Source organism: Engystomops pustulosus, chromosome 11 (assembly GCF_040894005.1).
Source record: "Engystomops pustulosus chromosome 11, aEngPut4.maternal, whole genome shotgun sequence".
NCBI lineage: Eukaryota > Metazoa > Chordata > Amphibia > Anura > Leptodactylidae > Engystomops > Engystomops pustulosus.
Window position 1 is genome coordinate 90,132,187 of NC_092421.1, and position 27,781 is coordinate 90,159,967.

The 27,781-nt window shown below is 44.7% G+C and overlaps 1 protein-coding gene across 4 annotated transcripts in view; it reads left to right on the forward strand.

Annotated features, from left to right (window-relative positions):
• Positions 1 to 1,629: 1,629 nt before the first annotated feature.
• PIANP (PILR alpha associated neural protein) overlaps positions 1,630 to 27,781 on the forward strand; it is a 161,319-nt gene continuing 135,167 nt past the window's right edge. Inside the window, exons 1-2 of one of the 4 annotated variants that reach the window (XM_072131326.1) lie at positions 1,630 to 1,789; positions 3,967 to 4,017. In XM_072131326.1, the coding sequence (XP_071987427.1) occupies positions 4,010 to 4,017 (8 nt within the window). In that variant the 5' untranslated portion in view covers positions 1,630 to 1,789; positions 3,967 to 4,009. The other 3 variants (XM_072131323.1, XM_072131325.1, XM_072131324.1) reach the window with 3 other exon arrangements.

A 27,781-nucleotide genomic window follows, 5' to 3' on the forward strand; every position in this document is an offset into this window, starting at 1 on the left:
GTGCTGAGAGAGAGGTGGACACGAGACAGGACAGACAGCCGGGCACAACGCGAGACACCCCAGACAGCTGTGTGCCGAGAGAGAGGTGAACACGAGACAGGACAGACAGCCGGGCACAACACGAGACACCCCAGACAGACAGCCGGGCACAACGCAAGACACCCCCAGACAGAGAGCCGGGCACAACGCGAGACACCCCAGACAGCTGTGTGCCAAGAGAGAGGTGGACAGGAGACAGGACAGACAGACGGGCACAACGGGAGACCCCCCCCAGACAGACAGCCGGGCACAATGCGAGACACCGCAGACAGACAGCCGGTCACAACGGGAGACCCCCCCAGACAGACAGCCGGGCACAACGCGAGACACCCCAGACAGCTTTGTGCTGAGAGAGGTGGACACGAGACAGGACAGACAGCCAGGCACAACGCGAGACACCGCAGACAGACAGCCGGGCACAACGCGAGACACCCCAGACAGCTTTGTGCTGAGAGAGGTGGACACGAGACAGGACAGACAGCCAGGCACAACGTGAGACACCCCAGACAGCTGTGTGCCGAGAGAGAGGTGGACACAAGACAGGACAGACAGCCGGGCACAACGCGAGACCCCCCAGACAGCTGTGTGCCGAGAGAGAGGTGGACACAAGACAGGACAGACAGCCGGGCACAACGCGAGACACCCCAGACAGACAGCCGGGCACAACGCAAGACACCGCAGACAGACAGCCGGGCACAACGAGAGACACCGCAGACAGACAGCCAGGCACAACGCGAGACACCCCAGACAGACAGCCGGGCACAACGAGAGACACCGCAGACAGACAGCCAGGCACAACGCGAGACACCCCAGACAGACAGCCGGGCACAACGCGAGACACCCCAGACAGCTGTGTGCCGAGAGAGAGGTGGACACGAGACAGGACAGACAGCCAGGCACAACGCAAGACACCCCCAGACAGACAGCCGGGCACAACGCGAGACACCCCAGACAGACAGCCGGGCACAACGAGAGACACCGCAGACAGACAGCCAGGCACAACGCGAGACACCCCAGACAGACAGCCGGGCACAACACGAGACACCCCAGACAGCTGTGTGCCGATAGAGAGGTGGACAGGAGACAGGACAGACAGCCGGGCACAACGCGAGACACCCCAGACAGCTGTGTGCCGAGAGAGAGGTGGACACGAGACAGGACAGACAGCCGGGCACAACGCGAGACACCCCAGACAGCTGTGTGCCGAGAGAGAGGTGGACACGAGACAGCTGGTACCAGCGATGCGCTCTCCTCTGTCTCCATGGTAACCTCTCGGCATCTTACAAGGAGAATGAAAGGGGGGGATGGAAAGAGACTCCGAAAGTGCGAGACAGAGAGTGACAGACTGCAGGATGTCACATAAAAAGAGACATCCCGAGTCATTCACACCCAATGAGACGCAGTGAGATTCTCTGCTTCCTAAGTACACAATGTCCATGTCTCGTACTTGTACTATTAATGCAGCTCTGCAGAGCATCTCGTCGTTAACCCCTTCTTCCCAGGCAGACTCTCCCTCTCTCAACCTTTTTCCTCCCAGGGGCCCAAGTCATAAAAACGTCTCTCATTTCAACCCCATTCCCGCCAAGGAAATCATCCCCTCAACTCGCCCCGCAGAGCATCACTCCGGTCCTTCACCAGTTCCCAAGACACTGCAGAATGTTGCATCTTGCATGCAACAGTGGACAAGGAAGGGTAAAGAGCAAGAGAAGAGAAAGGTGGAGACAGTCTGCGAGGGAGGGAGAGAGATAATGTGAGTGGATGGAAGGGAGAGCGAGGGGGAGAGAGAGCGCAGTCATCGTGCCAGACAGCGAGAGGTAGACGGAGCAGCGGCACCCCAATACCAGCCGGCACCCCTACCCTGAGGTCAGAGCAGCACCCCAATACCAGCCAGCACCCCTACCCTGAGGTCAGAGTGGCACCCCTACCTGAGGTCAGAGTGGCACCCCTACCCTGAGGTCAGAGCGGCACCCCAATACCAGCCAGCACCCCTACCCTGAGGTCAAAGCGGAACCCCTACCCTGAGGTCAGAGCGGCACCCCAATACCAGCCAGCACCCCTACCCTGAGGTAAGAGCAGCACCCCAATGCCAGCCAGCACCCCTACCTGAGGTCAGAGCGCCACCCCAATACCAGCCGAAACTGCAGCATCCCCACCTGTTGTGCATGCATGTAGTGGGGCTGCAGGGCTTGGCATGCGTGTGTGTGTGTGCATGCTGTGGGTGTGTCGATGACTCTGTGGGTGCTCGGCGCTGTGTGTGATGCCACTCTGGGTACATGCTGTGGGTGCTCGGCGCTGTGTGTCATGCCACTCTGGGTGCATGCTGTGGGTGCTCGGCGCTGTGTGTGATGCCACTCTGGGTACATGCTGTGGGTGCTCGGCGCTGTGTGTCATGCCACTCTGGGTGCATGCTGTGGGTGCTCGGCGCTGTGTGTGATGCCACTCTGGGTACATGCTGTGGGTGCTCGGCGCTGTGTGTCATGCCACTCTGGGTGCATGCTGTGGGTGCTCGGCGCTGTGTGTGATGCCACTCTGGGTACATGCTGTGGGTGCTCGGCGCTGTGTGTCATGCCACTCTGGGTGCATGCTGTGGGTGCTCGGCGCTGTGTGTGATGCCACTCTGGGTGCATGCTGTGGGTGCTCGGCGCTGTGTGTGATGCCACTCTGGGTGCATGCTGTGGGTGCTCGGCGCTGTCTGTGGCACCACCAGTTGCTTTGTGTACACTAATACATTGACTTCATTCACAAGTTGAGAGCAGTAACCTGTGGCTGGGGGGGGGGGGGGGGTGTAGGACTACAAGTAGCAGCTTAGACGCAGGGGAACCGGTGCTGCCTCCATCGCTCAACCTTTATATTGAGTTTAGACTGAAGGCAACTTCTATTTACCTTGTCAGATTGGTATCTAGATCCCCTGGTGCCCACCTGGTGCCAAGCAACTAAGACCCTCCATGTACCTTGTATCCAAATACCCCCCGCACATGGGCGTCTTATTATTGCCCACCCCCTATTACCCGCTGCTACACCACTGCGTTATATAACAACAATATGGCTCCACGTATTCCAAGAACAGGACCCCCTTACCCCAAGTACAGGACCCCCGTACCCCAAGTACAGGACCCCCGTACCCCAAGTACAGGACTCCCTGTATCCCAAGTACAGGACCCCCGTACCCCAAGTACAGGACCCCCGTACCCCAAGAACAGGACCCCCGTACCCCAAGAACAGGACCCCCTGTATCCCAAGTACAGGACTCCCTGTATCCCAAGTACAGGACTCCCTGTATCCCAAGTACAGGACTCCCGTACCCCAAGTACAGGACCCCCCGTACCCCAAGTACAGGACCCCCGTACCCCAAGTACAGAACCCCCCGTACCCCAAGTACAGGACTCCCCGTACCCCAAGTACAGGACCCCCGTACCCCAAGAACAGGACCCCCTGTATCCCAAGTACAGGACCCCCCGTATCCCAAGTACAGGACTCCCCGTATCCCAAGTACAGGACTCCCCGTATCCCAAGTACAGGACCCCCTGTATCCCAAGTACAGGACCCCCTGTATCCCAAGTACAGGACCCCCGTACCCCAAGTACAGGACCCCCCGTATCCCAAGTACAGGACTCCCTGTATCCCAAGTACAGGACTCCCTGTATCCCAAGTACAGGACCCCCTGTATCCCAAGAACAGGACCCCCGTACCCCAAGAACAGGACCCCCGTATCCCAAGTACAGGACCCCCGTATCTAAAGGGAAAGGGAAGTGACTCCCCGCAGCTACACCCCTGCTTGATTTAACCCCTTATAATGACGGCTACAGACGTTTATCACCATACTGGGAGGGTTCAGGGACGGAACGATGATTTCGATACTAATGTGCATCCAGGGAAGAGCCGGATAATCTACGGATGTCTCTGTCTAACCCAATCTTTAACCTGCAGGCGATGATCATCTCGTCTTGGGGTTAAATCCGTGCGGTCCAACATGAAGTGGTATGTAAGATTATACAATGGGGTAACAGTCCTGGTGGGAGGGGGGTCTGTGCATGTGTGATGCTATAGATGTATATAGGATCTATCTCCCTGTATATAGATGTATATAGGATACATATTAGAACCTGGGAGAAGGTCCTGGAGGAGGGGTCCGGAGGTCACAGAACCCACCGACACTGAGATGTAGGAAAGCAATGTGGGATCCAGAAGGGAAGTAAATTTGGAGAGAGTTCGAGAATAACAAATATTGATTTTGTGATGTTTGAGGGAGAAACCTTTATGGAGGAAAACAAGGTTAGAATCTGCCATTTCTGGAGGGGACAAGATGTGATTCAGAGAAAGAGAAAGAAAAGGAATCTACAGGGTGAGAGCCACAAGTACCGGGAAGACAGAGAAGAGCACAGATTAGAGTGCTTCATGTAGGATAGAATGTAAGAGGGCACAGATTAGAGTGCTTCATGTAGGGTATAATGTAAGAGGGCACAGATTAGAGTGCTTCATGTAGGGTATAATGTAAGAGGGCACAGATTAGAGTGCTTCATGTAGGGTATAATGTAAGAGGGCACAGATTAGAGTGCTTCATGTAGGGTATAATGTAAGAGGGCACAGATTAGAGTGCTTCATGTAGGGTATAATGTAAGAGGGCACAGATTAGAGTGCTTCATGTAGGATAGAATGTAAGAGTGCACAGATTAGAGTGCTTCATGTAGGGTATAATGTAAGAGGGCACAGATTAGAGTGCTTCATGTAGGGTATAATGTAAGAGGGCACAGATTAGAGTGCTTCATGTAGGGTATAATGTAAGAGGGCACAGATTAGAGTGCTTCATGTAGGGTATAATGTAAGAGTGCACAGATTAGAGTGCTTCATGTAGGGTATAATGTAAGAGGGCACAGATTAGAGTGCTTCATGTAGGATAGAATGTAAGAGTGCACAGATTAGAGTGCTTCATGTAGGATAGAATGTAAGAGTGCACAGATTAGAGTGCTTCATGTAGGGTATAATGTAAGAGTGCACAGATTAGAGTGTTTCATGTAGGGTATAATGTAAGAGTGCACAGAGTAGAGTGCTTCATGTAGGATAGAATGTAAGAGGGCACAGATTAGAGTGCTTCATGTAGGATAGAATGTAAGAGTGCACAGATTAGAGTGCTTCATGTAGGGTATAATGTAAGAGGGCACAGATTAGAGTGCTTCATGTAGGGTATAATGTAAGAGTGCACAGATTAGAGTGCTTCATGTAGGATAGAATGTAAGAGTGCACAGATTAGAGTGCTTCATGTAGGGTATAATGTAAGAGTGCACAGAGAAGAGTGCTTCATGTAGGATAGAATGTAAGAGGGCACAGATTAGAGTGCTTCATGTAGGATAGAATGTAAGAGGGCACAGATTAGAGTGCTTCATGTAGGGTATAATGTAAGAGTGCACAGATTAGAGTGCTTCATGTAGGATAGAATGTAAGAGGGCACAGATTAGAGTGCTTCATGTAGGGTATAATGTAAGAGTGCACAGAGTAGAGTGCTTCATGTAGGGTATAATGTAAGAGTGCACAGATTAGAGTGCTTCATGTAGTGTATAATGTAAGAGTGCATAGATTAGAGTGCTTCATGTAGGATAGAATGTAAGAGGGCACTGATTAGAGTGCTTCATGTAGGATAGAATGTAAGAGGGCACAGATTAGAGTGCTTCATGTAGGGTATAATGTAAGAGTGCACAGATTAGAGTGCTTCATGTAGGATAGAATGTAAGAGTGCACAGATTAGAGTGCTTCATGTAGGGTATAATTTAAGAGTGCACAGAGTAGAGTGCTTCATGTAGGATAGAATGTAAGAGTGCACAGATTAGAGTGCTTCATGTAGGGTATAATGTAAGAGTGCACAGATTAGAGTGCTTCATGTAGGGTATAATTTAAGAGTGCACAGAGTAGAGTGCTTCATGTAGGATAGAATGTAAGAGTGCACAGATTAGAGTGCTTCATGTAGGATAGAATGTAAGAGTGCAGATTAGAGTGCTTCATGTAGGGTATAATGTAAGAGGGCACAGATTAGAGTGCTTCATGTAGGATAGAATGTAAGAGTGCAGATTAGAGTGCTTCATGTAGGGTATAATGTAAGAGTGCACAGATTAGAGTGCTTCATGTAGGGTATAATGTAAGAGTGCACAGAGTAGAGTGCTTCATGTAGGATATAATGTAAGAGGGCACAGATTAGAGTGCTTCATGTAGGATAGAATGTAAGAGGGCACAGATTAGAGTGCTTCATGTAGGGTATAATGTAAGAGTGCACAGATTAGAGTGCTTCATGTAGGATAGAATGTAAGAGGGCACAGATTAGAGTGCTTCATGTAGGATAGAATGTAAGAGTGCACAGATTAGAGTGCTTCATGTAGGGTATAATGTAAGAGTGCACAGAGTAGAGTGCTTCATGTAGGGTATAATGTAAGAGTGCACAGATTAGAGTGCTTCATGTAGGGTATAATGTAAGAGTGCATAGATTAGAGTGCTTCATGTAGGATAGAATGTAAGAGGGCACAGATTAGAGTGCTTCATGTAGGATAGAATGTAAGAGGGCACAGATTAGAGTGCTTCATGTAGGATAGAATGTAAGAGTGCACAGATTAGAGTGCTTCATGTAGGGTATAATGTAAGAGTGCACAGAGTAGAGTGCTTCATGTAGGGTATAATGTAAGAGTGCACAGATTAGAGTGCTTCATGTAGGGTATAATGTAAGAGTGCATAGATTAGAGTGCTTCATGTAGGATAGAATGTAAGAGGGCACAGATTAGAGTGCTTCATGTAGGATAGAATGTAAGAGGGCACAGATTAGAGTGCTTCATGTAGGGTATAATGTAAGAGTGCACAGATTAGAGTGCTTCATGTAGGATAGAATGTAAGAGGGCACAGATTAGAGTGCTTCATGTAGGATAGAATGTAAGAGTGCACAGATTAGAGTGCTTCATGTAGGGTATAATGTAAGAGTGCACAGAGTAGAGTGCTTCATGTAGGGTATAATGTAAGAGGGCACAGATTAGAGTGCTTCATGTAGGATAGAATGTAAGAGTGCACAGATTAGAGTGCTTCATGTAGGGTATAATGTAAGAGTGCACAGAGTAGAGTGCTTCATGTAGGGTATAATGTAAGAGTGCACAGATTAGAGTGCTTCATGTAGGGTATAATGTAAGAGTGCATAGATTAGAGTGCTTCATGTAGGATAGAATGTAAGAGGGCACAGATTAGAGTGCTTCATGTAGGATAGAATGTAAGAGGGCACAGATTAGAGTGCTTCATGTAGGATAGAATGTAAGAGTGCACAGATTAGAGTGCTTCATGTAGGGTATAATGTAAGAGTGCACAGAGTAGAGTGCTTCATGTAGGGTATAATGTAAGAGTGCACAGATTAGAGTGCTTCATGTAGGGTATAATGTAAGAGTGCATAGATTAGAGTGCTTCATGTAGGATAGAATGTAAGAGGGCACAGATTAGAGTGCTTCATGTAGGATAGAATGTAAGAGGGCACAGATTAGAGTGCTTCATGTAGGGTATAATGTAAGAGTGCACAGATTAGAGTGCTTCATGTAGGATAGAATGTAAGAGTGCACAGATTAGAGTGCTTCATGTAGGGTATAATGTAAGAGTGCACAGATTAGAGTGCTTCATGTAGGGTATAATGTAAGAGTGCACAGAGTAGAGTGCTTCATGTAGGATAGAATGTAAGAGTGCACAGATTAGAGTGCTTCATGTAGGATAGAATGTAAGAGTGCAGATTAGAGTGCTTCATGTAGGGTATAATGTAAGAGGGCACAGATTAGAGTGCTTCATGTAGGATAGAATGTAAGAGTGCAGATTAGAGTGCTTCATGTAGGGTATAATGTAAGAGTGCACAGATTAGAGTGCTTCATGTAGGATAGAATGTAAGAGGGCACAGATTAGAGTGCTTCATGTAGGGTATAATGTAAGAATGCACAGAGTAGAGTGCTTCATGTAGGATAGAATGTAAGAGGGCACAGATTAGAGTGCTTCATGTAGGATAGAATGTAAGAGTGCAGATTAGAGTGCTTCATGTAGGGTATAATGTAAGAGTGCACAGATTAGAGTGCTTCATGTAGGATAGAATGTAAGAGTGCAGATTAGAGTGCTTCATGTAGGGTATAATGTAAGAGTGCACAGAGTACAGTGCTTCATGTAGGGTATAATGTAAGAGTGCACAGATTAGAGTGCTTCATGTAGGATAGAATGTAAGAGTGCTCAGATTAGAGGGCTTCATGTAGGGTATAATGTAAGAGGGCACAGATTAGAGTGCTTCATGTAGGGTATAATGTAAGAGTGCACAGATTAGAGTGATTCATGTAGGGTATAATGTAAGAGTGCACAGGGTAGAGTGCTTCATGTAGGATAGAATGTAAGAGTGCACAGATTAGAGTGCTTCATGTAGGATAGAATGTAAGAGTGCAGATTAGAGTGCTTCATGTAGGGTATAATGTAAGAGGGCACAGAGTAGAGTGCTTCATGTAGGGTATAATGTAAGAGTGCATAGATTAGAGGGCTTCATGTAGGGTATAATGTAAGAGTGCTCAGATTAGAGGGCTTCATGTAGGATAGAATGTAAGAGGGCACAGATTAGAGTGCTTCATGTAGGGTATAATGTAAGAGTGCACAGAGTAGAGTGCTTAATGTAGGGTATAATGTAAGAGTGCATAGATTAGAGTGATTCATGTAGGATAGAATGTAAGAGGGCACAGATTAGAGTGCTTCATGTAGGGTATAATGTAAGAGTGCACAGATTAGAGTGCTTCATGTAGGATAGAATGTAAGAGTGCAGATTAGAGTGCTTCATGTAGGATAGAATGTAAGAGTGCACAGATTAGAGTGCTTCATGTAGGGTATAATGTAAGAGGGCACAGAGTAGAGTGCTTCATGTAGGGTATAATGTAAGAGTGCACAGATTAGAGTGCTTCATGTAGGGTATAATGTAAGAGTGCACAGAGTAGAGTGCTTCATGTAGGGTATAATGTAAGAGTGCACAGAGTAGAGTGCTTCATGTAGGGTATAATGTAAGAGTGCACAGAGTAGAGTGCTTCATGTAGGATAGAATGTAAGAGTCCACAGATTAGAGTGCTTCATGTAGGGTATAATGTAAGAGTGCACAGATTAGAGTGCTTCATGTAGGGTATAATGTAAGAGTGCACAGATTAGAGTGCTTCATGTAGGATAGAATGTAAGAAGGCACAGATTAGAGTGCTTCATGTAGGGCAGTGATGGCTAACCTATGGCACTGGTGCCAGAGGTGGCACTCAGAGCCCTTTCTGTGGGCACTCAGGCCATCACCATAGATGAGTCCAGGTATCTTCCTGCAGCTCCAGACAGCCCAGGACTTGCTGTGCACAGAGGTATTTTAAAGTGACAGCGCTACCTGGGACTATTTCCTGCTTTATTGGTGCCTCAGGGGGCTGGTATCAATGAAAACTATGACAGAGAAGGGAGTATAAATCACAAATTAAATTTCTGTGTTGGCACTATGCGATAAATAAGTGGGTCTTGGTTGAAGTTTGGGCACTCGGTCTCTAAAAGGTTTGCCATCACTGATGTAGGGTATAATGTAAGAGTCCACAGAGTAGAGTGTTTCATGTAGGGTATAATGTAAAAGTGCACAGATTAGAGTGCTTCATGTAGGATAGAATGTAAGAGTGCACAGATTAGAGGGCTTCATGTAGGGTATAATGTAAGAGGGCACAGATTAGAGTGCTTCATGTAGAATAGAATGTAAGAGTGCAGATTAGAGTGCTTCATGTAGGGTATAATGTAAGAGTGCACAGAGTAGAGTGCTTCATGTAGGGTATAATGTAAGAGTGCACAGATTAGAGTGTTTCATGTAGGATAGAATGTAAGAGTGCTCTGATTAGAGTGCTTCATGTAGGATAGAATGTAAGAGGGCACAGATTAGAGTGCTTCATGTAGGGTATAATGTAAGAGTGCATAGATTAGAGTGCTTCATGTAGGGTTTAATGTAAGAGTGCACAGAGTAGAGTGCTTCATGTAGGATAGAATGTAAGAGGGCACAGATTAGAGTGCTTCATGTAGGATAGAATGTAAGAGGGCACAGATTAGAGTGCTTCATGTAGGGTATAATGTAAGAGGGCACAGATTAGAGTGCTTCATGTAGGATAGAATGTAAGAGTGCATAGATTAGAGTGCTTCATGTAGGGTATAATGTAAGAGTGCACAGATTAGAGTGCTTCATGTAGGGTATAATGTAAGAGTGCACAGAGTAGAGTGCTTCATGTAGGGTATAATGTAAGAGTGCACAGATTAGAGTGCTTCATGTAGGATAGAATGTAAGAGGGCACAGATTAGAGTGCTTCATGTAGGGTATAATGTAAGAGTGCACAGATTAGAGTGCTTCATGTAGGATAGATTGAAAGATGGAATGTCCCTTGAAGAAACCTTGAGTCTTTCTGTCCACAATCACCAGTAGGGGGAGCTCAACGCATACAGGTCAAAGTATAAATCTGTGTGCACTGAGCACTTACCATACAGGTTAGAAGAAGCGGGATAGCAGGAGTATCACGCATTGGATACTTCTAGAAGGCTCGGAAGGATCGGAAGCAAATGGAGATTGCAGAATATTATTTTTGTGAGTTACAGATTTCAGTGACAGAGGGCAGCCAGGGCCAGAGGGCGGCCGGGGCCAGAGAGCAGCCAGGATCAGAGGGCAGCCAGGGCCAGAGGGCGGCCAGGGCCAGAGGGCAGCCAGGGCCAGAGGGCGGCCAGGGCCAGAGGGCGGCCAGGGCCAGAGGGCAGCCCGGGCAAGAGGGCGGCCAGGGCCAGAAAGCGGCCAGGGCCAGAGAGCAGCCAGGGCCTGAGGGCAGCCAGTGACAGAGGGCAGCCAGGGCCAGAAAGCAGCCAGGGCCAGAGAGCAGCCAGGGCCAGAGGGCGGCCAGCGCCAGAGGGCGGCCAGGGCCAGAGGGCAGCCAGGGCCAGAGAGCAGCCAGAGCCAGAGGGCAGCCAGGGCCAGAAAGCGGCCAGGGCCAGAGAGCGGCCAGGGCCAGAGGGCAGCCAGGGCCAGAAAGCGGCCAGGGCCAGAGAGCGGCCAGGGCCAGAGGGCAGCCAGGGCCAGAGAGCGGCCAGGGCCAGAGGGCAGCCAGGGCCAGAGGGCAGCCAGGGCCAGAGGGCAGCCAGGGCCAGAGGGCAGCCAGGGCCAGAGGGCAGCCAGGGTCAGAGGACAGCCAGGGTCAGAGGGCAGCCAGGGCCAGAGAGAGAATACACAGAGTGCAGGAAGGTGCCAATGGGAATAGGAGTGCAGACTGGAATGATAGTATAGGAGTATTATACAATGGTCACTACCCGGCACAGTATAGGAGTATTATACAATGGTCACTACCCGGCACAGTATAGGAGTATTATACAATGGTCACTACCGGGCACAGTATAGGAGTATTATACAATGGTCACTACCCAGCACAGTATAGGAGTATTATACAATGGTCACTACCCGGCACAGTATAGGAGTATTATACAATGGTCACTACCGGGCACAGTATAGGAGTATTATACAATGGTCACTACGCGGCACAGTATAGGAGTATTATACAATGGTCACTACCCGGCACAGTATAGGAGTATTATACAATAATCACTACCCGGCACAGTATAGGAGTATTATACAATGGTCACTACCAGGCACAGTATAGGAGTATTATATAATGGTCACTACGTGGCACAGTATGGGAGTATTATACAATGGTCACTACGTGGCACAGTATGGGAGTATTATACAATGGTCACTACGTGGCACAGTATAGGAGTATTATACAATGATCACTACCCGGCACAGTATAGGAGTATTATACAATGGTCACTACCCGGCACAGTATAGGAGTATTATACAATGGTCACTACCCGGCACAGGATAGGAGTATTATACAATGGTCACTACCCGGCACAGGATAGGAGTATTATACAATAGTTACTACCCGGCACAGTATAGGAGTATTATACAATGGTCACTACCCGGCACAGTATAGGAGTATTATATAATGATCACTACCCGGCACAGTATAGGAGTATTATACAATGGTCACTACCCGGCACAGAATAGGAGTATTATACAATGGTTACTACCCGGCACAGTATAGGAGTATTACACAATGGTCACTACCCGGCACAGTATAGGAGTATTATACAATAGTTACTACCCGGCACAGTATAGTAGTATTATACAATGGTCACTACCTGGCACAGTATAAGAGTATTATACAATAGTTACTACCCAGCACAGTATAGGAGTATTATACAATGGTCACTACCTGGCACAGTATAAGAGTATTATACAATAGTTACTACCCGGCACAGTATAGGAGTATTATACAATGGTCACTACCCGGCACAGTATAGGAGTATTATATAATGATCACTACGCGGCACAGTATAGGAGTATTATACAATGGTCACTACCCGGCACAGTATAGGAGTATTATACAATGGTCACTACCCGGCACAGTATAGGAGTATTATACAATAGTTACTACCCGGCACAGTATAGGAGTATTATACAATGGTCACTACCCGGCACAGTATAGGAGTATTATACAATGGTCACTACCCGGCACAGTATAGGAATATTATACAATGGTCAGTACCTGGCACAGTATAGGAGTATTATACAATGGTTACTACCCGGCACAGTATAGGAGTATTATACAATAGTCAGTACCCGGCACAGTATAGGAGTATTATACAATGGTCACTACCGGGAACAGTATAGGAGTATTATACAATAGTCAGTACCTGGCACAGAATAGGAGTATTATACAATGGTCACTGCCCGGCACAGTATAGGAGTATTATACAATAGTCACTACCCGGTACAGTATAGTAGTATTATACAATGGTTACTACCCGGCACAGTATAGGAGTATTATACAATGGTCACTACCCGGCACAGTATAGGAGTATTATACAATGGTCACTACCAGGCACAGTATAGGAGTATTATACAATGGTCACTACCCGGCACAGTATAGGAGTATTATACAATGGTCACTACGTGGCACAGTATAGGAGTTTTATACAATGGTCACTACCCGGCACAGTATAGGAGTATTATACAATGGTCACTACGGGGCACAGTATAGGAGTATTATATAATGGTCACTACCCGGCACAGTATAGGAGTATTATACAATGGTCACTACCCGGCACAGTATAGGAGTATTATACAATGGTCACTACCCGGCACAGTATAGGAGTATTATACAATGGTCACTACCAGGCACAGTATAGGAGTATTATACAATGGTCACTACGTGGCACAGTATAGGAGTATTATACAATGGTCACTACCCGGCACAGTATAGGAGTATTATACAATGGTCACTACCCGGCACAGTGTAGGAGTATTATACAATGGTCACTACCCGGCACAGGATAGGAGTATTATACAATGGTCACTACCCGGCACAGTATAGGAGTATTATACAATGGTCACTACCAGGCACAGTATAGGAGTATTATACAATGGTCACTACCCGGCACAGGATAGGAGTATTATACAATGGTCACTACCCGGCACAGTATAGGAGTATTATACAATAGTTACTACCCGGCACAGTATAGGAGTATTATACAATGGTCACTACCCGGCACAGGATAGGAGTATTATACAATGGTCACTACCCGGCACAGTATGGGAGTATTATACAATGGTCACTACGTGGCACAGTATAGGAGTATTATACAATGGTCACTACGTGGCACAGTATGGGAGTATTATACAATGGTCACTACGTGGCACAATATAGGAGTATTATACAATGATCACTACCCGGCACAGTATAGGAGTATTATACAATGGTCACTACCCGGCACAGTATAGGAGTATTATACAATGGTCACTACCCGGCACAGGATAGGAGTATTATACAATGGTCACTACCCGGCACAGTATAGGAGTATTATACAATAGTTACTACCCGGCACAGTATAGGAGTATTATACAATGGTCACTACCCGGCACAGTATAGGAGTATTATATAATGATCACTACCCGGCACAGTATAGGAGTATTATACAATGGTCACTACCCGGCACAGTATAGGAGTATTATACAATGGTCACTACCAGGCACAGTATAGGAGTATTATACAATGGTCACTACATGGCACAGTATAGGAGTATTATACAATGGTCACCACCCGGCACAGTATAGGAGTATTATACAATGGTCACTACCCAGCACAGTATAGGAGTATTATATAATGGTCACTGCCCAGCACAGTATAGGAGTATTATACAATGGTCACTGCCTGGCACAGTATAGGAGTATTATAAAATGGTCACTGCCCGGCACAGTATAGGAGTATTATACAATGGTTACTACCCGGCACAGTATAGGAGTATTACACAATGGTCACTACCCGGCACAGTATAGGAGTATTATACAATAGTTACTACCCGGCACAGTATAGTAGTATTATACAATGGTCACTACCTGGCACAGTATAAGAGTATTATACAATAGTTACTACCCGGCACAGTATAGGAGTATTATACAATGGTCACTACCCGGCACAGTATAGGAGTATTATATAATGATCACTACGCGGCACAGTATAGGAGTATTATACAATGGTCACTACCCGGCACAGTATAGGAGTATTATACAATGGTCACTACCCGGCACAGTATAGGAGTATTATACAATGGTTACTGCCCGGCACAGTATAGGAGTATTATACAATAGTCAGTACCCGGCACAGTATAGGAGTATTATACAATGGTCACTACCGGGAACAGTATAGGAGTATTATACAATAGTCAGTACCTGGCACAGAATAGGAGTATTATACAATGGTCACTGCCCGGCACAGTATAGGAGTATTATACAATAGTCACTACCCGGTACAGTATAGTAGTATTATACAATGGTTACTACCCGGCACAGTATAGGAGTATTATACAATGGTCACTACCCGGCACAGTATAGGAGTATTATACAATGGTCACTACGTGGCACAGTATAGGAGTTTTATACAATGGTCACTACCCGGCACAGTATAGGAGTATTATACAATGGTCACTACGGGGCACAGTATAGGAGTATTATATAATGGTCACTACCCGGCACAGTATAGGAGTATTATACAATGGTCACTGCCCGGCACAGTATAGGAGTATTATACAATGGTCACTACCCGGCACAGTATAGGAGTATTATACAATGGTCATTACCCGGCACAGTATAGGAGTATTATACAATGGTCACTACCCGGCACAGTATAGGAGTATTATACAATGGTCAGTACTCGAAACAGATTAGGAGTATTATACAATAGTTACTACCCGGCACAGTATAAGATTAATATACAATGGTCACTACCCGGCACAGTATAGGAGTATTATACAATGGTTACTACCCGGCACAGTATAGGAGTATTATACAATGGTTACTACCCGGCACAGTATAGGAGTATTATACAATGGTCACTACCCGGCACAGTATAGGAGTATTATACAATGGTCACTACGTGGCACAGTATAGGAGTATTATACAACGGTCACTACCCGGCACAGTATAGGAGTATTATACAATGGTCACTACCCGGCACAGTATAGGAGTATTATACAATGGTCACTACGTGGCACAGTATAGGAGTATTATACAATGGTCACTACCCGGCACAGTATAGGAGTATTATACAATGGTCACTACCCGGCACAGTATAGGAGTATTATACAATGGTCACTACCCGGCACAGGATAGGAGTATTATACAATGGTCACTACCCGGCACAGTATAGGAGTATTATACAATGGTCACTACCAGGCACAGTATAGGAGTATTATACAATGGTCACTACCCGGCACAGTATAGGAGTATTATACAATGGTCACTACCCGGAACAGTATAGGAGTATTATACAATAGTTACTACCCGGCACAGTATAGGAGTATTATACAATGGTCACTACCCGGCACAGTATAGGAGTATTATACAATGGTCACTACCCGGCACAGTATAGGAATATTATACAATGGTCAGTACCTGGCACAGTATAGGAGTATTATACAATGGTTACTGCCCGGCACAGTATAGGAGTATTATACAATAGTCAGTACCCGGCACAGTATAGGAGTATTATACAATGGTCACTACCGGGAACAGTATAGGAGTATTATACAATAGTCAGTACCTGGCACAGTATAGGAGTATTATACAATAGTCACTACCCGATACAGTATAGTAGTATTATACAATTGTTACTACCCGGCACAGTATAGGAGTATTATACAATGGTCACTACCCGGCACAGTATAGGAGTATTATACAATGGTCACTACGGGGCACAGTATAGGAGTATTATATAATGGTCACTACCCGGCACAGTATAGGAGTATTATACAATGGTCACTGCCCGGCACAGTATAGGAGTATTATACAATGGTCACTACCCGGCACAGTATAGGAGTATTATACAATGGTCACTACGCGACACAGTATAGGAGTATTATACAATGGTCACTACCCGGCACAGTATAGGAGTATTATACAATAGTTACTACCCGGCACAGTATAGGAGTATTATACAATGGTCACTACCCGGCACAGTATAGGAGTATTATACAATGGTCACTACGCGACACAGTATAGGAGTATTATACAATGGTCACTACCCGGCACAGTATAGGAGTATTATACAATGGTCACTACCCGGCAAAGTATAGGAATATTATACAATGGTTGCTGCCCGGCACAGTATAGGAGTATTATACAATGGTCAGTACCTGGCACAGTATTGGAGTATTATACAATGGTCACTACCCGGCACAGTATAGGAGTATTATACAATGGTCACTACGTGGCACAGTATAGGAGTATTATACAATGGTCACTACCCGGCACAGTATAGGAGTATTATACAATGGTCACTACCCGGCACAGTATAGGAGTATTATACAATGGTCACTACGTGGCACAGTATAGGAGTTTTATACAATGGTCACTACCCGGCACAGTATAGGAGTATTATACAATGGTCACTACGGGGCACAGTATAGGAGTATTATATAATGGTCACTACCCGGCACAGTACAGGAGTATTATACAATGGTCACTGCCCGGCACAGTATAGGAGTATTATACAATGGTCACTACCCGGCACAGTATAGGAGTATTATACAATGGTCATTACCCGGCACAGTATAGGAGTATTATACAATGGTCACTACCCGGCACAGTATAGGAGTATTATACAATGGTCAGTACTCGAAACAGATTAGGAGTATTATACAATAGTTACTACCCGGCACAGTATAAGATTAATATACAATGGTCAGTACCCGGCACAGTATACGAGTATTACACAATGGTCACTACCCGGCACAGTATAGGAGTATTATACAATGGTCACTACCCGGCACAGTATAGGAGTATTATACAATGGTCACTACGTGGCACAGTATAGGAGTATTATACAATGGTCACTACCCGGCACAGTATAGGAGTATTATACAATGGTCACTACGTGGCACAGTGTAGGAGTATTATACAATGGTCACTACCCGGCACAGTATAGGAGTATTATACAATGGTCACTACCCGGCACAGTATAGGAGTATTATACAATGGTCACCACCCGGCACAGTATAGGAGTATTATACAATGGTCACTACCCGGCACAGTATAGGAGTATTATACATTGGTCACTACGCGGCACAAAATAGGAGTATTATACAATGGTCACTACCCGGCACAGTATAGGAGTATTATACAATGGTCACCACCCGGCACAGTATAGGAGTATTATACAATGGTCACTACCCGGCACAGTATAGGAGTATTATACATTGGTCACTACGCGGCACAAAATAGGAGTATTATATAATGGTCACTGCCCGGCACAGTCTAGGAGTATTATACAATAGTTACTACCCGGCACAGTATAGGAGTATTATACAATGGTCACTACCCGGCACAGTATAGGAGTATTATACAATGGTCACTACGCGACACAGTATAGGAGTATTATACAATGGTCACTACCCGGCACAGTATAGGAGTATTATACAATGGTCACTACCCGGCACAGTATAGGGGTATTATACAATGGTCACTACCCGGCACAGTATAGGAGTATTATACAATGGTCACTACCCGGCACAGTATAGGAGTATTATACAATGGTCACTACCCGGCACAGTATAGGAGTATTATACAATGGTCACTACGTGGCAGAGTATAGGAGTATTATACAATGGTCACTACGTGGCACAGTATAGGAGTATTATACAATGGTCACTACCCGGCACAGTATAGTAGTATTATACAATGGTCACTACCCGGCAAAGTATAGGAATATTATACAATGGTTGCTGCCCGGCACAGTATAGGAGTATTATACAATAGTCAGTACCTTGCACAGTATAGGAGTATTATACAATGGTCAGTACCTGGCACAGTATTGGAGTATTATACAATGGTCACTACGTGGCACAGTATAGGAGTATTATACAATGGTCACTATGTGGCACAGTATAGGAGTATTATACAATGGTCACTACCCGGCACAGTATAGGAGTATTATACAATGGTCACTGCCCGGCACAGTATAGGAGTATTATACAATGGTCACTACGTGGCACAGTATAGGAGTATTATACAATGGTCACTACCCGGCACAGTATAGGAGTATTATACAATGGTCACTACCCGGCACAGTATAGGAGTATTATACAATGGTCACTACCCGGCACAGGAAAAGAGTATTATACAATGGTCACTACCCGGCACAGTATAGGAGTATTATACAATGGTCACTACCAGGCACAGTATAGGAGTATTATACAATGGTTACTGCCCTGCACAGTATAGGAGTATTATACATTGGTCACTACCCGGCACAGTATAGGAGTATTATACAATGGTCACTACCCGGCACAGTATAGGAGTATTATACAATGGTCACTACCCGGCACAGTATAGGAGTATTATACAATGGTCACTAAGTGGCACAGTATAGGAGTATTATACAATGGTCACTACCCGGCACAGTATAGTAGTATTATACAATGGTCACTACCCGGCACAGTATAGGAATATTATACAATGGTTGCTGCCCGGCACAGTATAGGAGTATTATACAATAGTCAGTACCTGGCACAGTATAGGAGTATTATACAATGGTCAGTACCTGGCACAGTATAGGAGTATTATACAATGGTCACTACGTGGCACAGTATAGGAGTATTATACAATGGTCACTACGTGGCACAGTATAGGAGTATTATATAATGGTCACTACCCGGCACAGTATAGGAGTATTATACAATGGTCACTACCCGGCACAGTATAGGAGTATTATACAATAGTCAGTACCTGGCACAGTATAGGAGTATTATACAATAGTTACTACCCGGCACAGTATAGGAGTATTATACAATGGTCACTACCCGGCACAGTATAGGAGTATTATACAATGGTCACTACCCGGCACAGTATAGGAATATTATACAATGGTTACTGCCCGGCACAGTATAGGAGTATTATACAATGGTCACTACCCGGCACAGTATAGGAGTATTATACAATGGTCACTACCCGGCACAGTATAGGAATATTATACAATGGTTACTGCCCGGCACAGTATAGGAGTATTATACAATGGTCACTACCCGGCACAGTATAGGAGTATTATACAATGGTCACTACCCGGCACAGTATAGGAGTATTATACAATGGTCACTGCCCGGCACAGTATAGGAGTATTATACAATGGTCACTACCCGGCACAGTATAGGAGTATTATACAATAGTTACTGCCCGGCACAGTATAGGAGTATTATACAATAATTACTACCCGGCACAGTATAGGAGTATTACACAATGGTCACTACGCGGCACAGTATAGGAGTATTATACAATGGTCAGTACCTGGCACAGTATAGGAGTATTATACAATGGTCACTACCCAGCACAGTATAGGACTATTATACAATGGTCACTACCCGGCACAGTATAGGAGTATTATACAATGGTCACTACGTGGCACAGTATAGGAGTATTATACAATGGTCACTACCCGGCACAGTATAGGAGTATTATACAATGGTCACTACCCGGCACAGTATAGGAGTATTATACAATGGTCACTACATGGCACAGTATAGGAGTATTATACAATGGTCACTACCCGGCACAGTATAGGAGTATTATACAATGGTCACTACATGGCACAGTATAGGAGTATTATACAATGGTCACTACATGGCACAGTATAGGAGTATTATACAATGGTCACTACCCGGCACAGTATAGGAGTATTATACAATGGTCACTACATGGCACAGTATAGGAGTATTATACAATGGTCACTACATGGCACAGTATAGGAGTATTATACAATGGTCACTACCCGGCACAGTATAGGAGTATTATACAATGGTCACTACCCGGCACAGTATAGGAGTATTATACAATGGTCACTACCCGGCACAGTATAGGAGTATTATACAATGGTCACTACCCGGCACAGTATAGGAGTATTATACAATGGTCACTACCCGGCACAGTATAGTAGTATTATACAATGGTCACTACCCGGCACAGTATAGGAATATTATACAATGGTTGCTGCCCGGCACAGTATAGGAGTATTATACAATAGTCAGTACCTGGCACAGTATAGGAGTATTATACAATGGTCAGTACCTGGCACAGTATAGGAGTATTATACAATGGTTACTACGTGGCACAGTATAGGAGTATTATACAATGGTCACTACGTGGCACAGTATAGGAGTATTATACAATGGTCACTACCCGGCACAGTATAGGAGTATTATACAATGGTTACTACCCGGCACAGTATAGGAGTATTATACAATGGTCACTACCCGGCACAGTATAGGAGTATTATAAAATGGTCACTACCCGGCACAGTATAGGAGTATTATACAATGGTCACTACCAGGCACAGTATAGGAGTATTATACAATGGTCGCTACCCGGCACAGTATAGGAGTATTATACAATGGTTACTACCCGGCACAGTATAGGAGTATTATACAATGGTCAGTACGTGGCACAGTATAGAAGTATTATACAATGGTCACTACCCGGCACAGTTTAGGAGTATTATACAATGGTTACTGCCCGGCACAGTATAGGAGTATTATACAATGGTCACTACCCGGCACAGTATAGGAGTATTATACAGTAGTTACTACCCAGCACAGTATAGGAGTATTATACAATGGTCACTACGTGGCACAGTATAGGAGTATTATACAATGGTCACTACCCGGCACAGTATAGGAGTATTATACAATGGTCACTACCCGGCACAGTATAGGAGTATTATACAATGGTCACTACGCGGCACAGTATAGGAGTATTATACAATGGTCACTACCCGGCACAGTATAGGAGTATTATACAGTAGTTACTACCCAGCACAGTATAGGAGTATTATACAATGGTCACTACCCGGCACAGTATAGGAGTATTATACATTGGTCACTACCCGGCACAGTATAGGAGTATTATACAATGGTCACCACCCGGCACAGTATAGGAGTATTATACAATGGTCACTACCCGGCACAGTATAGGAGTATTATACAATGGTCACCACCCGGCATAGTATAGGAGTATTATACAATGGTCACTACCCGGCACAGTATAGGAGTATTATACAATGGTCACTACCCGGCACAGTATAGGAGTATTATACAATGGTCACCACCCGGCACAGTATAGGAGTATTATACAATGGTCACTACCCGGCACAGTATAGGAGTATTATACAATGGTCACTACCCGGCACAGTATAGGAGTATTATACAATGGTCACTACCAGGCACAGTATAGGAGTATTATACAATGGTCACTACGTGGCACAGTATAGGAGTATTATACAATGGTCACTACCCGGCACAGTATAGGAGTATTATACAATGGTCACTACCCGGCACAGTATAGGAGTATTATACAATGGTCACTACCCGGCACAGTATAGGAGTATTATACAATGGTCACTACGTGGCACAGTATAGGAGTATTATACAATGGTCACTACGTGGCACAGTATAGGAGTATTATACAATGGTCACTACATGGCACAGTATAGGAGTATTATACAATGGTCACTACCCGGCACAGTATAGGAGTATTATACATTGGTTACTACCCGGCACAGTATAGGAGTATTATACAATGGTTACTACCCGGCACAGTATAGGAGTATTATACAATGGTCACTACGCGGCACAATATAGAAGTATTATACAATGGTCACTACCCGGCACAGTTTAGGAGTATTATACAATGGTTACTGCCCGGCACAGTATAGGAGTATTATACAATGGTCACTACCCGGCACAGTATAGGAGTATTATACAATGGTCACTACCCGGCACAGTATAGGAGTATTATACAATGGTCACTACCCGGCACAGTATAGGAGTATTATACAATGGTCACTACGTGGCACAGTATAGGAGTTTTATACAATGGTCACTACGGGGCACAGTATAGGAGTATTATACAATGGTCACTACGGGGCACAGTATAGGAGTATTATATAATGGTCACTACCCGGCACAGTATAGGAGTATTATACAATGGTCACTGCCCGGCACAGTATAGGAGTATTATACAATGGTCACTACCCGGCACAGTATAGGAGTATTATACAATGGTCATTACCCGGCACAGTATAGGAGTATTATACAATGGTCACTACCCGGCACAGTATAGGAGTATTATACAATGGTCACTACCCGGCACAGTATAGGAGTATTATACAATGGTCACTACGTGGCACAGTATAGGAGTATTATACAATGGTCACTACCCGGCACAGTATAGGAGTATTATACAATGGTCACTGCCCGGCACAGTATAGGAGTATTATACAATGGTCACTACCCGGCACAGTATAGGAGTATTATACAATGGTCACTACCAGGCACAGTATAGGAGTATTATACAATGGTCACTACCCGGCACAGTATAGGAGTATTATACAATGGTCACTACCAGGCACAGTATAGGAGTATTATACAATGGTCACTACCCGGCACAGTATAGGAGTATTATACAATGGTCACTACCTGGCACAGTATAGGAGTATTATACAATGGTCACTACCCGGCACAGTATAGTAGTATTATACAATGGTCACTACCCGGCACAGTATAGGAATATTATACAATGGTTGCTGCCCGGCACAGTATAGGAGTATTATACAATAGTCAGTACCTGGCACAGTATAGGAGTATTATACAATGGTCAGTACCTGGCACAGTATAAGAGTATTATACAATGGTCACTACATGGCACAGTATAGGAGTATTATACAATGGTCAATATGTGGCACAGTATAGGAGTATTATACAATGGTCACTACCCGGCACAGTATAGGAGTATTATACAATGGTCACTACGTGGCACAGTATAGGAGTATTATACAATGGTCACTACCCGGCACAGTATAGGAGTATTATACAATGGTCACTACCCGCACAGTATAGGAGTATTATACAATGGTCACTACGCGGCACAGTATAGGAGTATTATACAATGGTCACTACCCGGCACAGTATCGGAGTATTATACAATGGTCACTACGTGGCACAGTATAGGAGTATTATACAATGGTTAGTGCCCGGCACAGTATAGGAGTATTATACAATAGTCAGTACCCGGCACAGTATAGGAGTATTATACAATGGTCACTACCCGGCACAGTATAGGAGTATTGTACAATGGTTACTGCCTGGCACAGTATAGGAGTATTATACAATGGTCACTACCCGGCACAATATAGGAGTATTATACAATGGTTACTACCCGGCACAGTATAGGAATATTATACAATGGTCACTACGCGGCACAGTATAGGAGTTTTATACAATGGTCACTACCTGGCACAGTATAGGAGTATTATACAATGGTCACTACCTGGCACAGTATAGGAGTATTATACAATGGTCACTACCTGGCACAGTATAGGAGTATTATACAATGGTCACTACCCGGCACGGTATAGGAGTATTATACAATGGTCACTACCCGGCACGGTATAGGAGTATTATACAATGGTCACTACCCGGCACGGTATAGGAGTATTATACAATGGTCACTACGTGGCACAGTATAGGAGTATTATACAATGGTCAGTACCTGGCACAGTATAGGAGTATTATACAATAGTCACTACCCGGCACAGTATAGGAGTATTATACAATAGTCACTACCCGGCACAGTATAGGAGTATTATATAATGGTCACTGCCCGGCACAGTATAGGAGTATTATATAATGGTCACTGCCCGGCACAGTATAGGAGTATTATATAATGGTCACTACCCGGCACAGTATAAGATTATTATACAATGGTTAGTACCTGGCACAGTATAGGAGTATTATACAATGGTCACTACCCGGCACAGTATAGGAGTATTATACAATGGTCACCACCCGGCACAGTATAGGAGTATTATACAATGGTCACTACCTGGCACAGTATAGGAGTATTATACAATGGTCACTACCTGGCACAGTATAGGAGTATTATACAATGGTCACTACCTGGCACAGTATAGGAGTATTATACAATGGTCACTACCCGGCACGGTATAGGAGTATTATACAATGGTCACTACCCGGCACGGTATAGGAGTATTATACAATGGTCACTACCCGGCACGGTATAGGAGTATTATACAATGGTCACTACGTGGCACAGTATAGGAGTATTATACAATGGTCAGTACCTGGCACAGTATAGGAGTATTATACAATAGTCACTACCCGGCACAGTATAGGAGTATTATACAATAGTCACTACCCGGCACAGTATAGGAGTATTATATAATGGTCACTGCCCGGCACAGTATAGGAGTATTATATAATGGTCACTGCCCGGCACAGTATAGGAGTATTATATAATGGTCACTACCCGGCACAGTATAAGATTATTATACAATGGTTAGTACCTGGCACAGTATAGGAGTATTATACAATGGTCACTACCCGGCACAGTATAGGAGTATTATACAATGGTCACCACCCGGCACAGTATAGGAGTATTATACAATGGTCACTACCCGGCACAGTATAGGAGTATTATACAATGGTTACTGCCCGGCACAGTATAGGAGTATTATACAATGGTCACTACCCGGCACTGTATAGGAGTATTATACAATGGTCACTACCCGGCACAGTATAGGAGTATTATACAATGGTCACTACGTGGCACAGTATAGGAGTATTATACAATGGTCACTACCCGGCACAGTATAGGAGTATTATACAATGGTCACTACGTGGCACAGTATAGGAGTATTATACAATGGTCACTACCCGGCACAGTATAGGAGTATTATACAATGGTTACTGCCCTGCACAGTATAGGAGTATTATACAATGGTCACTACCCGGCACAGTATAGTAGTATTATACAATGGTCACTACCCGGCACAGTATAGGAGTATTATACAATGGTCACTTCCCGGCACAGTATAGGAGTATTATACAATGGTCACTATCCGGCACAGTATAGGAGTATTATACAATGGTCACTACCCGGCACAGTATAGGAGTATTATATAATGGTCACTACCCGGCACAGTATAGGAGTATTATGCAATGGTCACTGCCCAGCACAGTATAGGAGTATTATACAATGGTCACTACCCGGCACAGTATAGGAGTATTATACAATGGTCACTACCCGGCACAGTATAGGAGTATTATACAATAGTCACTACCCGGCACAGTATAGGAGTATTATACAATGGTCACTGCCCGGCACAGTATAGGAGTATTATACAATAGTCAGTACCCGTCACAGTATAGGAGTATTATTCAATGGTTACTGCCCGGCACAGTATAGGAGTATTATACAATAGTCAGTACCCGTCACAGTATAGGAGTATTATACAATGGTCACTTCCCGGCACAGTATAGGAGTATTATACAATGGTCACTACCCGGCACAGTATAGGAGTATTATACAATGGTCACTACCCGGCACAGTATAGGAGTATTATATAATGGTCACTACCCGGCACAGTATAGGAGTATTATGCAATGGTCACTGCCCAGCACAGTATAGGAGTATTATACAATGGTCACTACCCGGCACAGTATAGGAGTATTATACAATGGTCACTACCCGGCACAGTATAGGAGTATTATACAATAGTCACTACCCGGCACAGTATAGGAGTATTATACAATGGTCACTGCCCGGCACAGTATAGGAGTATTATACAATAGTCAGTACCCGTCACAGTATAGGAGTATTATTCAATGGTTACTGCCCGGCACAGTATAGGAGTATTATACAATAGTCAGTACCCGTCACAGTATAGGAGAATTATTCAATGGTTACTGCCCGGCACAGTATAGGAGTATTATACAATGGTCACAACGTGGCACAGTATAGGAGTTTTATACAATGGTCACTGCCAGGCACAGTATAGGAGTATTATATAATGGTCACTGCCCGGCACAGTATAGGAGTATTATATAATGGTCACTGCCCAGCACAGTATAGGAGTATTATACCATGGTCACTGCCTGGCACAGTATAGGAGTATTATACAATGGTCACTGCCCGGCACAGTATAGGAGTATTATACAATGGTCACTACCCGGCACAGTATAGGAGTATTATACAATGGTCACTACCCGGCACAGTATAGTAGTATTATACAATGGTCACCACCCGGCACAGTATAGGAGTATTATACAATGGTCACTACGCGGCACAGTATAGGAGTATTATACAATGGTCACCACCCGGCACAGTATAGGAGTATTATACAATGGTCACTACGCGGCACAGTATAGGAGTATTATACAATGGTCACCACCCGGCACAGTATAGGAGTATTATATAATGGTCACTGCCCGGCACAGTATAGGAGTATTATATAATGGTCACTGCCCGGCACAGTATAGGAGTATTATACAATAGTTACTACCCTACACAGTATAGGAGTATTATACAATGGTCACTACCCGGCACAGTATAGGAGTATTATACAATGGTCACTACCCGGCACAGTATAGGAGTATTATACAATGGTCACTACCCGGCACAGTATAGGAGTATTATACAATGGTTAGTGCCCAGCACAGTATAGGAGTATTATACAATGGTCACTACCCGGCACAGTATAGGAGTATTATACAATGGTCACTACCCGGCACAGTATAGGAGTATTATACAATGGTCACTACCCGGCACAGTATAGGAGTATTATACAATGGTCACTTCCCGGCACAGTATAGGAGTATTATACAATGGTCACTACCCGGCACAGTATAGGAGTATTATGCAATGGTCACTGCCCAGCACAGTATAGGAGTATTATACAATGGTCACTACCCGGCACAGTATAGGAGTATTATGCAATGGTCACTGCCCAGCACAGTATAGGAGTATTATACAATGGTCACTACCCGGCACAGTATAGGAGTATTATACAATGGTCACTACCCGGCACAGTATAGGAGTATTATACAATAGTCACTACCCGGCACAGTATAGGAGTATTATACAATGGTCACTGCCCGGCACAGTATAGGAGTATTATACAATAGTCAGTACCCGTCACAGTATAGGAGTATTATTCAATGGTTACTGCCCGGCACAGTATAGGAGTATTATACAATGGTCACAATGTGGCACAGTATAGGAGTTTTATACAATGGTCACTGCCCGGCACAGTATAGGAGTATTATATAATGGTCACTA